At 38.2% G+C, this 15,757-nt stretch overlaps 1 protein-coding gene across 4 annotated transcripts in view; it reads left to right on the plus strand.

Moving 5' to 3' along the window:
* The window catches only part of brsk2b (BR serine/threonine kinase 2b), a 163,170-nt gene that overhangs the window by 100,136 nt on the left and 47,277 nt on the right, over window positions 1-15,757 (plus strand). For all 4 annotated transcript variants that reach the window (XM_017423011.3, XM_017423008.3, XM_017423010.3 and 1 more), the window contains exon 2: window positions 1,344-1,438. In XM_017423011.3, the coding sequence (XP_017278500.1) occupies window positions 1,344-1,438 (95 nt within the window). The remainder of the gene's footprint in view (window positions 1-1,343; window positions 1,439-15,757) is intronic.

The following is a 15,757-nucleotide window of genomic DNA, read 5'->3' on the forward strand; positions in this document are numbered from 1 at the left end:
GGTAACGACACCTCGCCTGCACCTGGACTTTCCCTCTCGCCTCAGCCCCTTTCAGACAAGCCTGTCTGCAACTAGTAACCAAGCCAAGAAGAACTTACCTGTTCCGGTTCCAGTCCACGACGGTCACGTGAGTGTCCTGTTTAGAGTCACAGGTCTCGCTCCTGTCCAGTCCACAATAAAACTCTTAAAAGTTCGTCGTTGTGTTGCGAGTTTGAATCCTGTCAAGTCCTGCCTTGTCAGTAACATATACATTTCATCTATTAGAAAGCTCCCATTATAGGAATTACAAGTCAAAAATAATCTTTGGTTGTTTTCAAATATTTGCAGCACCACAAGAGCAGAAGGGAAACCATTAACAGCCTGAACAGACATCTGTTTTATTTTGGCGCGTGTTTGTTTCAGTTTGTAAGTAAGCTATCTGTTGCTTGAATCCTTTAATGTGTGTGCAGCTCTGTGGTCCCTAGCAGAAAATTGATTGGTGCTGTTGTCATGGCTCCCCCGTATCAAATGCACACCCCACTTTGTTCCACTGAAACTGCACTCTTTGTGGCATCCCTGCCTGTCTTCTTCATTGTTTGTGACTGATCATTTAACTAAGGATACCTAGGGACATTATGTAAAGCAAAGCAGGGAAGATGCTTTTGTGGTTATGTAGCAAACCACAGGATTTGTTTGAGCTTTGACAGAATATTTGTAAAGGGAATCCCAATAGAACCCTCTGGCAGCGTGTATCAAACACTCAAATCTCTCTCCGTGTGTCTGTGTGTTAGTGTTGTGAAGTAAAAGGTTATGCTTTCAGGGGGCTTGTCTTATTAACTCCCACTCACACTTGTATGTGATGTTTCAATCTTTTCACTTTTATGTTATGGTCAATAATTAGCTCCATTTAGTGTCTGAACAGTGGCTTTTTAAAAAGTCATTGTTTTGTGCCATTTCAGATTAAAACAGCATTACAGTGGTTTAGTACATTATAGCAATCAATAGCACAAAATGAACACTTACTTGCTGCCTTTATGACTCAAATAAAACCCAGAAGGGCAGTTTATTTACGTAACTGCATACACTTCAAAAACCATTACAGGCCTCTTGAACTTGAGTTCACAACTCATTTTACATGAGTCCGGCCAATACCCAGTATTAGCATTGGCAGAAAACAACCTCCATTTTCCTCACATGCAGTAACTCTTTAGACTGCAGGTCATTTATGGCCTTGTGTATTTTGGTTACTGACTTAACATGCAGCACGGTGTGTAGATGATGATACGTAAATCCAGACAAATAACAGTCTAACATGTAATCTAATAAACTGATAGATTTTTGTTTGTCTTTTTTCTTTTTTTCAGGGCTGGTAAAGCTTGGAGTCCACTGTGTAACGTGCCAGAAAGTTGCCATAAAGATTGTCAACCGTGAGAAGCTCAGTGAGTCAGTACTTATGAAGGTATGTTTGCAACTTTCATACTCATGGTTTTTAGTGTGTTTACCCATTATGACCTAAACTGCACATAGCAAACAATGAAACAAATGTGCTCATATTTTGCATTGTGTATTGATGTGTTAAAATGTTTTTCATTTTTAGGAGAACAAATGTTCCATTTGCGGACACTGAAAGTGGAAATTATTTTTCTCTCTTTGCATAACCTAATTTGCAGCAGTCCAGCTGAATGATGGATTGTGTTTCAGTACTAATGAACAGAAAATGCAATCTGATCAGTCTGATCTTCTTTTCATGACAATCATAACCTCATGTAATGTGTTAAAATCACATGCAGTGTGAATGCAAGTCTTTTAATTGAGAGATTGTATTTGATTCTTGAGTTGAACTATAATTCCATTCCCATATGCTTCAGTAATTGTGTTCTCTATCATCATTAGGTTTAGATGCTTAAAACAGTCAGGTTGGGTTTGAAAAATATAAGGTTTGGACAGCTCAATGTTCAGTAAAAACTGAGAACAGAATATTTAAATTAGGATTAACAGAAATTTCATTATTATTACTTATAAGTGAGACTTTGACCAACCCTTGTTGTTTTCTGTAGCACAGATAGTTGCTTTTTACACATTCCTCTGACACATAATGCAATGTTTGGAAGTGGTGTTTATTTTATTACACAAGTCTAGACATCCAGCTTCTTTCTGGGGAAAAAAAAAAAGATCTTGACTGATGGACCAATTTTGATCGGTCTAAACAAAATTAAGATTTCAGTCAAAATAAACATGATTTAGCAGAAAGTGTTCAGTTTGATTGATTTACGTCATAAGGCAATAAATCATGTGATGAGAAGAAACGCTTTGCAGAGTTACTGACAGCTGGTCTGAAGCAGCAGTTTTTCTCCTTTTCAGATTTCACACTTAAAGAGTCAGCTATTTGGTTTCATCACCAGGAGTCAGTTTCCAAGACATTCAAGGATATTGACAGTATAATAGGTGTCTGTAACTAAAAATACTGCCCTTTCTCTCTAAAACCTCAAAACTCTACTTTTTTATAGTTTTCTTGTTACCCAGTCAGTTTCTTTTTAGGGGATCCAGTAAGTAGTTTCTTTTTGCTCTTTCTCATAACATCTCAGGACTCCTACTGTGAAGCCCCAGTCAGTGTCCGCTCAAAATAGTCATTCTGCAGAATTGCCTCTTGCCTTGATGGAATAGTTATAAAGAAAACTGAAGCAAGCAAGAAGAAAAAGGACCATTTTACGAGATGCTATGACTTGAGAGTTTTTTTTGTTTTTTCTTGGGACACAAGCAGAGAGAAGTACTTACTGTAATTGTTGTCTTATGAGCTGGAAAGCAGGAAGTAAATGGCTTTGCTCACATTACAGGTTATCAGAAATTCGAAATTCCATCAGTTTTGCATCACTTCATGCTGTAACGTCATTAGATTTCAGATGAAAAGCTCTCTGTGCTCGGATATTGCTGTTTGATAAACAGTCTGTATTAATCAACTTCTTGCTGTGTCAGTGTCTCCCAGAGTCCCTTTTTCTCACTTCACTGCTTTGCTCTGGAAGTCTTTCTTTTTCAGTCTCTTATTCTGCTCAACACGCAGTCAAATATTTCCATAAAGGAAAAACTGGCCATTTCTTTTTGCTTCTGCTGTGACAGAAGTATTATTAGCTGTAGCAGAAGTGGTCGGTGGAACAGCTGTAGCATGTGACAGCAGAAAGGTACAGCAAATACTGACAGGTCTCCGACAGGACAGAGGCTTCTGCTGAAGCTGCAGTTCAGAGCCAATTACTGAACTCAGACTCTGTCATTCTCTTAACTGCTGGTCCCAGGTTGGAGTGTGGAAGTGTGTACAAGTGTGGCATGCAGATTTGTGTTCAGGTCTAGTATTTTCTGCTGGAAACCGTATAAAGGGGAGCTAGGAACAACTCAATTTACATGAAACATATTAATAGGACATGAGATGCCAAAAATAATCGGTCAAAAATATTTCACATTTGAAAATTGGTTCAGATGTCAAGTTTCTCTTCCCAGATTGTCAATTGGGCACTTTATTTATTTAATTTTTATGAAAAGTAAAATGATTAGTTAGATGGCTTGACATTTCTGAAGTTTCCACTAGTTTACAGTCACTGTAACGTTGATCTGAAATCCGATCACAAATTCAGTCTCCTGTTTTGAGGTTCTTGCTGCTGTAGGACAGGTGTTTCCGGCTCATATCCAGAAGCCCATATTCCAATTGTTTTGCACTCTACAGTCTCCTGTGCCTCTTTTTTCCTGCCTGCCTGTTTGCCTGTCAAACTGTCAGAGTGATCGGGCTGCAGACTCCTGCAAGGCCCCGGCTGTGAAATGTCACCTTTTAATATGATAATGTCTTTGGTCCCCGTGGTGCCATTAGGGGAGAATCTGACACCCCTGGACAGGTCCATGTGTGCGCAGCACTGCTGAAGATACAAATGCAGTGTGCATGCACACACTCATTACAGAAACAGACCGTACACATAGACAGCACTCATACGAAGATCTACAGACATTACTATGAATGTTCACGGACACCATCCTCCATGACCCATATCATCTGTCTCTGTCTGTCCTTCTCCTGGCCGGCCTTCAGAGTCAGGGGTCTGTGGAGATGAGGAGGCAGGTTAAATTAATTATCTCTGAGAATTTTGCAGAGAGTTCTTTCCTCCACTCACTGTGTTGAACTTTATATAACTAATGTTGAACTCTTTAGTCTGTGGGCCTACAGGCTATGACACTATGGAGCAGAAAGAACATTGAACTGTCTTGGATAATGTATTCATCAGTGAACTTTGTGTCAGTTTGTAGCAAGGGGATAAGCCTTGACTACTTCAAAGAACAAGAAGATTTTTTTATTTTATATTTTTTGGGCATAAAACATAACAATAGAGGTACTTGAATAATTCTGTCTCCATCTATGGGAAGTGGCTGCCTGTCATGTTTTGAATGATAAGATAAAAACAGACGCGTGAAGAATAAAATAGTTTTTGCACATATGACAGTATGTCAGCAGTCTTTGGCACTGAGACTAAACAAAAAGGGGCACAGCAGTTCAATCCTAAGTAATGTTGAGAACCAACCCGTACTGTGCATGTTTGTGTGCATGTACATGCATGTCTTACGGGAGTGGTTTATATTTCTGAAACTCAGCCAGCTCAGCTCTGTCTCTCCACTGCTGCCATGTCTCTGAGCTGTGGGGCTGTGAGGATGAGAGACAGGAGGAGAGGGGAGGAAGGGTGAAAGAGAGCAAGGCTCAGCAGAGAGAGATGGACATGCTGTGAGAGACCCCGCTGAGACAAGATAACACAGACGCCTGTGTAGGGACACCACATCTCTACTTACATTTCCTGTCAGAAGTGAGTGTGTTATTTCATTGATCTACTGATGTGACATTTACACATACGGAACATCCAGGTTGTTGCCATACATTTGACCACACATAGCACGTACAATGGATTTCATTGAAAAATACAAAAATATAGTTTTCTCCTTCGTTTTCTCATTGTTTGTGACATAAAGATTTTTGGAAGTAAAATCAGGGATTTAAGCCAAGGAAAACTGTTAATCCATAATAAAATTATGGTGAGTTTTCAGGATCTGTAGTGGTTTCTAATGTTTCTGTGTATTTACTGTATCTTTTATCCAGCTGTACATACAGACCACCTTTATTGGATCATCATACAGAAAGGCTTGGTTTGATTAGAAATAGATTGAAGCCTTTTTGGTCCAATAATATAGTGGAATTAAGTGTTCCTGGTGTTTTGCATGCAAGTTATTGATCTGAGAAGTTAGAATTAGTGAGGCATGCGCTGTGTGCTCAGGCTTCAGGGGGAACTCATTATATCAAACCTCTGCACAGAAATTGTTGCCAGGTTAGCATCTTTGTTTGTTTCCTGGTGTAACTTTCAGAATTCTGCATTTGTCACACACTGCGACTTCAGATTTGTGGTAGGATGTTTCACATCTAAGTGCATTTACAAAATGAAATCAGATTAACATTTTAACAGTTCCTTAAGTCAGGAAACATTTCAGCAAGTGGAAAAGAAACCTCAGCTTCATCATTTTAATGATTTTTTCCTAATATTTGGCTACTAGTACATGGAATATTTCTTTGGTGTTTTGGAAATGCATGCTTCTATAGGTTATGAGTACGAAATGCCATCATCATTGAACTGACAAGTGTTTCCTGAGAGCCGAAGCCTCAACATATAGCCATACCATTTTAAACACCAAACTACCTATCTGTGAAGAGGAAGGAAAAACTTCATTAATCTTCAGCATGGTCCAGGCCTGAGTTAAATTGTTACAAGCCGCTAGGACTAACAACTGACAGAAGGAAAGGAGTATCTTTGGCAGGCAGCAGTGGGTAGTTGCTGTTGTTGCCTGCTCTGTTTCTCCCTCTGAGCCAGTGAGCGAGTGGCGGCTGCTGCTGTTGGGATAAGGACAACTAATTAGCCAGAGTGACTTTCTCTCCTCCTAAAGCAGCACAAGATCAAAGTCACTCTGCTGTCCCCAAGCTCAGAGGGAGAACGGAAGAGAGGGAGAGGAAGGATAAAGAAGAGAGAAATGTGTGTGGAGAGAAGGGTTGAGACGTCTATTAAACGTGAAGTTGGAAAATTTTGGGTTGTTGCTTCGCAAAGTCGATATCTCTACAAAGTCTTTCTGTTTTTGATGACATTTTTTTTAGTTCAGTGAGGCTTCTTGTAGTTTTGCTCCTGTACTGTGCAAAAGTCCTAAAACCATCTTACCTTTAAAATTTTACGATTCCAAGTGGCCAGTTTTTGTTTTTAATCTTTAAAGGCTCTTATCAGTAATAGCTTTATAGACTTTCTGAAAGGCTCTTATTTTTCTTTGGACATTGACTGCTTTAAGCATTTTCTCTTTTTCCTTCTAGTTTTGGTACCTGCCCATTTAAAAAAAAAATGTTATTGTTAGGCAATTTACAGATTTATGAATCAGTGAAATGTAAAATCAGTGCATAATTCGAGAGCTGAATCATGTTGTGTTGTGTTTACATGACAGACAACTTAGTAAAGAACTGAGTGTAATTTGTATCTTCAGGCATTTTGCCAGTGGCAGCCTCAAAAGTAAACCTTTTGTGAGGTGTATCTACAAATTAAAGGCCTTTCTTGAAGGATCTGCCACTTTCCAACCCAGAAGTGTTAGATTAAAATCATCCAATGTTGAAAAATAATGAAGCTGTAGCCATTTTAGTCAAATCCTGAAAATAACCCAATGCAAAATCTCAAAAAGCATCATGAGATGTCAAACTCAGAGTATGTGTTATGAACGACTCTCAGCAACTACACACCAAATTTTATTGATTTCTTCTCATGGTGGTGTTGACTAATTTTGATTTGTTGTGGCAGCCATCTTGAATTGCATTAACTTCAAAAGTTAATCAGTTGTAAATGTTCTCTTGAAGAGGTCCATTTAGTAGATTGCTCTTGAAAGTTTTATGAAAATCCATCTTGTTCATTAGATATTAGGATAGCAGGCAGAGTTGACTCCAAATAGGTAATGACAAAATTTAAAAAAAAAAAACTTGCTCAATCTGTCTCAGTCAGAACCACACAAAACCTTAGCAAAATATCTCTTAAATTATCTGAGTTATAGCCATTTTTGTGTTCTCTGCAGTCAGTTGGCTGCAGCAACCATATTGAATAGGGTTGGCTCAAAATGTAAATTAGTTGAAGATATACATACAATGATTACTTTCTGCAAGTTTGAATAAATTCATCCGGTGCTTTATGAGATATTTTAGTAACAGACACATTTATGCATATGCTCACACAAATATGGGCAAAATAATTATTGTCCACCTTGTCATTTTTGGCCGCAGGCAATAATGATAAAAGTTGACAGTAAAGGTAGTCTGTTTTATACCAACAAGCTGATTTTTAAAGAACTTTAAGCTACAAAATTGCTAAATCCTGTTTTAGTGTGCAGTTTATCTTTGTAGAATATGAGATCAGATATTTCCACAGGACTGTTAGTCATCATTCTTGATGAGAAATCTTCATCTTCAAGAGCAACTGCAGTATGATGCTCTCCTGAAGCAGGTAATTGAAAAGCAATGTGCTAACAACAGTAAGCTGAGAATAACAAAGAGCAATCAGGGTTCCACAAGGTCAAAGCGGAAGGTTAAGGATCAATATTAAGAGTTAATTAACAACATTGGTGCTGTTTGAATATATGATTTCCTGACCAGACATAAGGATATAACACAAAACGTCTAATTCAGTGGTGTCCAATCCTGGTCCTGGGTAGCCACTATCTTGCATGTTTTAGGTGTTTCCTTGCTCTTCAGGAGGTCTTCAAGTTCTGCAAAAGCCTGTTAATCAGGACTTGAGGACCAGGATTGAACACCACTGGTCTAATTTGTCTAATATCTTTAGTCCAGTTTCACATTAGATGGAGTATAATTATTTATCTAAACACTCAGGAACTAAAATAAAAATTTAGGACAAAAGAGACAAACACTAGGAAAAAATGTTGTAAACACTGACAGAAACTGTGGTGTGCAGTTGAGGTACAGAATGCCATGGCCTCGTATGAATCACACAAGTTCTAATTATGTTAACCCAACACCACAGTGACAGCGATGTGCTTTCTTTCCCTGCCGTCTTTTCTTTCCCATTCTAATGATTAGATTGGCCGTTCTCTCCCGTCTCCGTATTGCCGCCAGTGGGTTGGATATTGAAATGCCTGCAACATGCACACACATTCACTTTAACTTTATTGTGTGTGTGTGGTTTGTGTGCCTCTGAGCATGCACAGACACCCCTTGAAATAAATGGGTTTCATATGTTGTGTCCCAGCAAGTTGATCCATCACCTTTGTGTGGTGCTGAAGCAAAAGTTAGGGAGCTTAACAAACAGTTTGAGCCTGACTGCAAAGAGAGACACAGATCTGCTGCTTTGTTTGTTGGTTTAAAAAAAAAAATAAAGGCTTAGTATTTCTTAAATGAATGAATATCATCTGCCACTTTTCATGCTACGGGTTTAGACTAAGATCATCTTGTGATGAGAAGGAACAGAGTTATAGTTGTTTGGGTTAAACCTTGTAAATGACATTATACACATTCTCGTGCAAGATCTTGCAAGATGTGTTAGCTCTTGGAGTATGTGTTAGGGATGACCCTCAGCTACTAGTACACCAAATATTGGCTCAATATCTGTAAAATTGAGTGGGTTATAGCCATTTTTGTGTTTGTTATGGTAGATTAGCTGTGGCAGTCATCTTGAATCAGGGTGATTTCAAAAGTTATTCAGTTGTATATGCACAATCAATGACTACTTTCTGAGGGTTTCACTAAAATATATCCAGTGGTTCAATGTTACACAGTCAGTTAGTTCTCCTCTCCTCTTGAAGATGACTCTCAGCTACCATCACACCAAACTTTAGGTCTGTTAAGTTGGCTGAGGTGCAGCCTTTTTTTTATTTTGTATTTGCCAATTTTGCTTAGCCATGGAAGCCATTTTTGAATGGGGTTCACTCCAAAAGGTAATCAGTTATAAATGTGCATCCAGTGATTACTTTCAAAGAGTTTCAGTAAAATTTGTCCAGTTGTTATGTGATATTTGGCTAACACTATACTATACTATTGATAGTAAAAAAGAGGTAAATTCATTTCATCTACTAGGCTCCAGATCTTTGTAGTTAGACAATTTTAGCTCCAGTTATATCAGGTTAAATGTTAATTACAGAAATACTAAGTGGTTTGCTGGATTGACCACTAGTTTAACATCTTACACAAACCTTTTTCTACACCTGCTTCAGTGCTGCCTAATGCAGTAGCAAAGCTCATCAAACACACAGTATTGTTTGATTTTTTTTTTTTTACCTTTCATGTGTCTTATCAAGATAAACCCAAGATGAGTGCAGACAAAATAATGAAATGGAGGAAAGCAGAACAGAAGATATGGCGGGATCCCCCATTGAGCTCGACAGGAGACAGACAGACGTCCAAATCGATGCCATTTGTTTCTCTTCTTCAAAGGCAACAGCTGCTGCGTTGTCAGATAGATGAGAAAGATTTATTTGCTTTTTTTATTTGTTCTTTTGTTTTTTTTGTTTTGCCTTTTGTGAGTGAAGAGCATATTAGATCCAATTTTCTTCGCCTTAAAAGGAGGGATGCTGTCAAGAGGTGATCAGCAAAATTCCTCTTATTTAGTTTTTTATGATTCTTTATTTTTATTTTATCTAAGAGTTTTAAAATGGCATTCAATTCATGTAGGTCTACTTTCTGTGTGAATATTACAGTAATCTTTTAGACAACATGCTGTGGACCCATAATTTTAGACGTGTATCATGTTGCACCTAGTTCTAGTTCCCAGGGTGCCAAATTTTTTTCCATTAATGTGTTTGAAATATACAAATATAGTAATATAGTAGTACCATAAATCACCAGCTGCTGTAGTTTTTGCCACTGCTTGAAAATGATGAGTCGTGAATAAGCAACTTGATTGCCATCAGGGAGATTGAGGGATGGAGAATGTTTTAGGACTTTCATTTTAGAGACCCAGATTTTGCATCGAACTGAAACCACTTACAATTAAAAATATATGATAGGCTGGTTGATTATGCACTTTTTGGCAAATATAAATTAATCTTGGATTTTGACACCAAAAAGCAATAAAAAAAGGTTATGCTGTGGATTTTAGTCTGATGTTGAACAGCAACTTGGAGCTGTTGCAAACAAAAAGGTAAATTGACTTCTGTTTGCCTTTTCTAACTGATTTTAGGATTTAATCTGAATGATATTTTTGATTGTACAGTTTGCTTGTTAAACCTTTAAACCATGACACTTTTAAATTTTATCTCTCATCTTCATCCCTATGGGCTTTGGTCGTTAACGACTTGGATGTGTGATCAGCTACGATACTCACCGTTTTGTTTTCTTACATTCTGTACATGACCACAAAGTGTACCACATTATTAAATCTGCTTTTAGATATGTTCTCAGTGTAAGTCCTAATTACCAACTGTGGAAGCTGCTGATCTCCCAAGCTTTCAGTTAATTTAAGTTGTTCATTTGACCAGTCTCACCTATTGACGAGTTGTCTGTTCAGTATTGACTCGGCTGTCTCTTTCTGGCTTAAGTGTTAATAAGTAAGTCGTGTATTCATATGTTAGATGGTAAGTCAGTCATTGTTAGCTCATCTCCATCATTTAACTAAATATCCAACTCTATTTTTCTTTGATTTGATGTTTGAGTTATTTTAATTTAAGGTTGTTAGAAAAAAAATAAAGAAAAAATACCATAGATACCACAGCAGATGGTATTTAACTTAATCCTAAAATAATCTGGTTTTATTTCTCTGTGCTGCTTTTTAGCAACATTTCCATCAACTCTGGACGCAAATATAGACAACTATAGATTAAGTTTATTTGTGTAACTGATATAGATGAACTTCAGAGCAAATTTTTATCTTCCACCAAAAGGGGGATACCATTTCTGTCAGTGTCTTTGTGCTTGTTTTTCTGTTACGTAAGTAAAATAGCTGTTTTAGGTCTTAGGAACGTGGCAGGTGATGTGCATTCCTGCAAGGAATGCTGTTTTTATTTTCTTACAATTAGTTTTGGGATCTCTGTCTTCTGTTTGTGAAAACTATTTTGCTAATTCCCCTTTTCATTTGTTTCTAACCTTTTTCTATAAAATTATGAAACAAATGGAAACGGTGAACTGCCAAAGTAATGTCCCTGACAGATCACTTACCCAGCAAATTGGCCATGCACAGTAACTCATACCACCTCTCACAAATGCAAATGCAAACAGACATGGTTTAGCATGTTTACAGCATGCACCGCCTCATCTATGTGCCCTATAAAAGGGTATTATTTCACCTTGTTTCCTCAGTGTGTGGAAGACCTGTGGCATTAACGTCAATAAGGACCAAGGTTATCCAGGGACGTGTCTGTTAGTGTGAAATGATGTGGCTTGCCATAAGTCTAGGTGTCATCCTGATGGATCTGTCAACAGAAAATAAGCACATCATAGACATGATTAGAGAGATGGAATGAGTGAAACAGAGAGTAAATGAGGGAGAGGAGAAAGAATGAAGAGGGGGAGGAAGACTAAAATTGGTCTTGGGTGGGAAACAGTAATGAGAGCCATTTCAAAGGATAGGAGATGGATAAAGGATAAGGATTAGTTAGCCAGCAGAGACTATGTCCTGATTGATTTACATGTCTCTGGCATTGATCAGACTCCCCCGTGTAGAGACTTTACCTTCTCTGTTCAAAGGATGACTGATAAAGTGATTATCAAAAAACCCTGCTGCGCTCACTGACTGTGTCTGTGTATTTACGTGTGCACACACGTACGCTTGTGTTTTTGAGAGGTCCCCAAGGTAGAGGGAAAAGCAATAGGCAGAGAGAGATGAAAGTAAGTGGGAGTTTTATTTTGTTTTTTGTTTTTTTTCAGTTTAACAACTTTGACCGGAATGGAATCATACAGATATGATTTTATTTTGTATTTGTTTGCTCCCAGTGGGGCCAGCTCGGTTGTGAGAGATAACAAAGTTACCTGCTTTCAGTCTTCACCTCAATAAATACTGTCTAATCCACTGCACCAAGTCATGTCTTTGTAAATTTTTAACCAAATTTGGATAAGGAGCTTCTCCCAAAAACACATTAATATCTTCTTGAAGCTTGAAATTGAGCCCTGAGTATGTGCTCACCTTGTAAAAAGATTTTGTTCCCTCCTGGTTACAAAGACATACAGATGTCTTCGGCTGCTGAGCTCTTTACTTTTAACATGCATGTGTAAGCACATCTACACAGATCCATGTGCACACCAGCTTGGCCTCCCTCCTGTAACTGGCACAAAACATAAATTCTCTCCTACTGGCTCACTGACCAACATATGGATAGATGGATGGAGCTGGCTCATGGCTCGCTGTGATCACTGGCGTGTGTGTGTGGAGTGTGTGAGCTTCATGCAGTAATGTGTCCACATGTCACAAGTATGAATGGATGACGAGCTGACTGGTTCTGTCTCTGAGCCAGTAGCCAAGCTGGGCTGTCTCCTCCCCTTCTGCTCATTTATTTATAGTTGGCCCCTCTTCATTCGTTACCCCGTTTATGTTACTTCTCCTTCACCCACATGTTATCTTTTTTATCTGAAATTCAACTATTTGTGGAAAAAAAATACTTGCATTGAATTTTTTAAAATAATTTTTAGCTTAAACTAATGAGATACAGTAATGGGATACTTGGTGTATCCACTGAAAATTTGAACAAAAGGAAACATTACATGACCTTTTGTTGTGAAAGATGTGGATTTCATGTAGTCATGAAATAATAATAGATTCCATATTTATTTTGGGTGCACAACAGGAAATCTTCTAGAAGTGTTTTTAAAAAAAAGAACATATTTGTCTAACTTTATTTTGGTTAGCTTTTTCAAGGTATAGATCCCATAAGGGACTAGTTAGCAAATGGCATTCAAGAGGGAGTCTCCAGAATGTCTTGCAGCATCCGCAGTGCTTCTCAGTTAGTTTTGAATTTGTCCATAAGTTTTGTGCAATAGTTTAGTTGTTGTTGTTGTTGTTGTTGTTTTCTCAAACAAGTCACAAGGCATTTATACAAAATAGTTCCAGCTGGGACTTGGATACCTTCTATCAATCTCATTGTGATTTCTGAATGGATCTTGGTGGCATGGGAGTTGAAGCCAGTCCCTTTCTGTTGTGCCGTTGAGCCGCTACGTGAGGTAGTAACGCATCTGTAACAGTTGACATGTGAAAACGTAAGCTGGCTTTGCGGCACAATGACGTGGTATAACAATAACATGCGGTCTGTGTGACCACCCAGCTGTGGGATTTAAAAGCCTAAAAAACAGTAAACATATTAATTACCAATGAAAGGTTTGCATTTAATTAAAAAATGGTTAACCACAAAGAAGATTGCTAAACTGAGGTAATTAGCTCTGTTTTGAAAATGGTATGAGGGAGACGTCTGTCACTCATTTACTGTGTAGTGCTCCACATCAGCACAGCTGAGATCCACTCCACGCCTCTTTTGGTTCTATGAAACTTGCATCATTTCTGAAAGTTTACATCTGTGTGGGACATGGCTAGTTTGATTAGTGATTTGTGAACAGCCAGACTGGCTGGTCTTGTGACCATTCTCAGAAGTGTTTTTTTATTTTTAACTCTCATATTGGGTTTCATCTCAAACTCGTGTAAATGTTGTCATGGGCATCATTAATTTTACAGATATTAAAATAGTTTTGCCTGCTAGATACACCACTATCCACCTAATTATCAAGAATGTGGAGTATTTTCTTGCATCCTTAAAGGTCACCTGTTTTTAGTTTGTTAGTTCCTCATTGCCTTACCTGTTAGCACAGTCTGTTCGGCACATGATGCTTTGAAAAGCTTGTCCTTTCTTTATGCTTAATTATTTACACAAAAGGCTGCAGGACCTGAAAAGTTGGAGTGGGTTGATAAAGCAGAGAAATGGCTTGAGCCCCTCCCACTTGTTTCCATTTACTTATTTTTAGTGTATAGAATTACATATTATGGTTCCTCTCTTCAAGTTTAAGTCATCTTCCTTCTGTTTGTCTTTATTTTTATTTTTTTATCCATCCAGCCACCCATTCTTGGATCCTCTGTTCTTCATGTTGGTATATCCACCTGTGTATAAATATATATTTTAATTTTATCTGACATACATGGATGCCCTGTTGACTTTGATCCTTGGATCTCAGTATCAAGGGGACTTTTCACTGCCATGCCTGGGGGAGGTGACAGAAATATCTGTGTTTTCCTTCTGTATGCGTGAGAGCGAGAGACAGAAATAAGGGTGACATAGTGCAATAAGTGGTGAGTGAGAGATGACAGAGCCTGTGATCCAATTTTTTCCCCTTCGAGATTCTGGCCTGGTTTCTCCGCACAGTTGCTTTGTGACATGCGTGGCATCGATCTAATCTCTGTGGGTCTTTGTTGTTGTCTGGCTGTCTCTAATCCTCTGTCTTCTATCGCTAACCACTATGATGTCACCAGTCATTTGTTTGTGCATCCATTCAATCAATCAGGTCCAGGGCTGTAATTTAAAGAATCAATAGCCATCTGATGGACCTATTCTAAACTTGCTTTCGTCCTCTGAATTTGGAGTGCCATCAGTTACTGCCTCATTTGTATGGATATTACAAGACGTTCCAATCCTGATTTCTCTTTAGCACCATTTCATACAGCATCTCTCTACAAACATATATCATTCACACGAGCAAATCAGTCTGATATCAAACACAAACATCATACTTTTAAATGACAAATACATCTGTTGTGAAACAGGATTTAGGGGCGTAGGTGAGGGTGTCAGTCACCGGTGTTCCAGTGCCTGCCAATACAGTCGTAACAAAGTGCTATGGAGATATGGCAGCTGAATAGAACTGTCTGTGCTCTCAGATGTGAAACTTAAAGAGATGGTCTGGTCATGATTGAATTGATGTTCTGTCAGTTGGTTATCAATAGTTAGTACCTTTTGAACTGTGACATCAGTCACAGAACACAGGAGTATGAAGAACAGGGCAGAAGTTTTCTCCAGGCTAGACTAAGGCTATAAAACAAAGGCCCATTTTATATATTTGTTTAGGCTTATAAAACAATTATTTTTCAAAAATATCATATTGGTGTGAAAGAATGCTACATTAGCTAATATTAAACCTCTACACTTTTATGCAATAAAAGTTTGCTTGTTTAGTTTGTACAGCGTCCGTGCTGCTTGAATGTGTGAGTACTGAGCATAGACTGCATAAATGTTGTGTCCCAACACAACTAACTGTATGAGTCTGTTGCAAGTTAAGTTAATGTTTGACAGACTAGAATGAGCAGATAAGGCAGACCTGCATCCTCACCACCAACTACATGATATACACAATCTTGGCACACAGTAACACAGATGGCATTCGGTATGAAAAAACTGTCATGCAAAAGGTACAGGTTCATTAGTCTAGCCTGGAGGAAGACTTCTGCCCTTTTCTTCATACTTTGTGTTTAGTGACTGATGTCATGGCTGGTATAGTACCAACTATTGATAACTATTGACAAAACATAATTTCAGAAATGATGCTTTAAAAAGAAAGCCTGTTCTCTATTCAGGTAACAAGCCAAAGCAGAATATGGCCAACTGCAATTGATGGAGGAGTTGGTGTCTACGTTTTTTGTCGCAATAAGAAGTCAGAAAGCAGTTTATCACTGAGTTTTTTTTTTCCCTTCTAGTATTGTACATTTATTAGTTTTACAATAATTCATTTATCAGTGGAACACATACTATGACTCCTTTGTCAGGTAAA

This window comes from Kryptolebias marmoratus, linkage group LG11 (assembly GCF_001649575.2).
Source record: "Kryptolebias marmoratus isolate JLee-2015 linkage group LG11, ASM164957v2, whole genome shotgun sequence".
Taxonomy (NCBI): domain Eukaryota; kingdom Metazoa; phylum Chordata; class Actinopteri; order Cyprinodontiformes; family Rivulidae; genus Kryptolebias; species Kryptolebias marmoratus.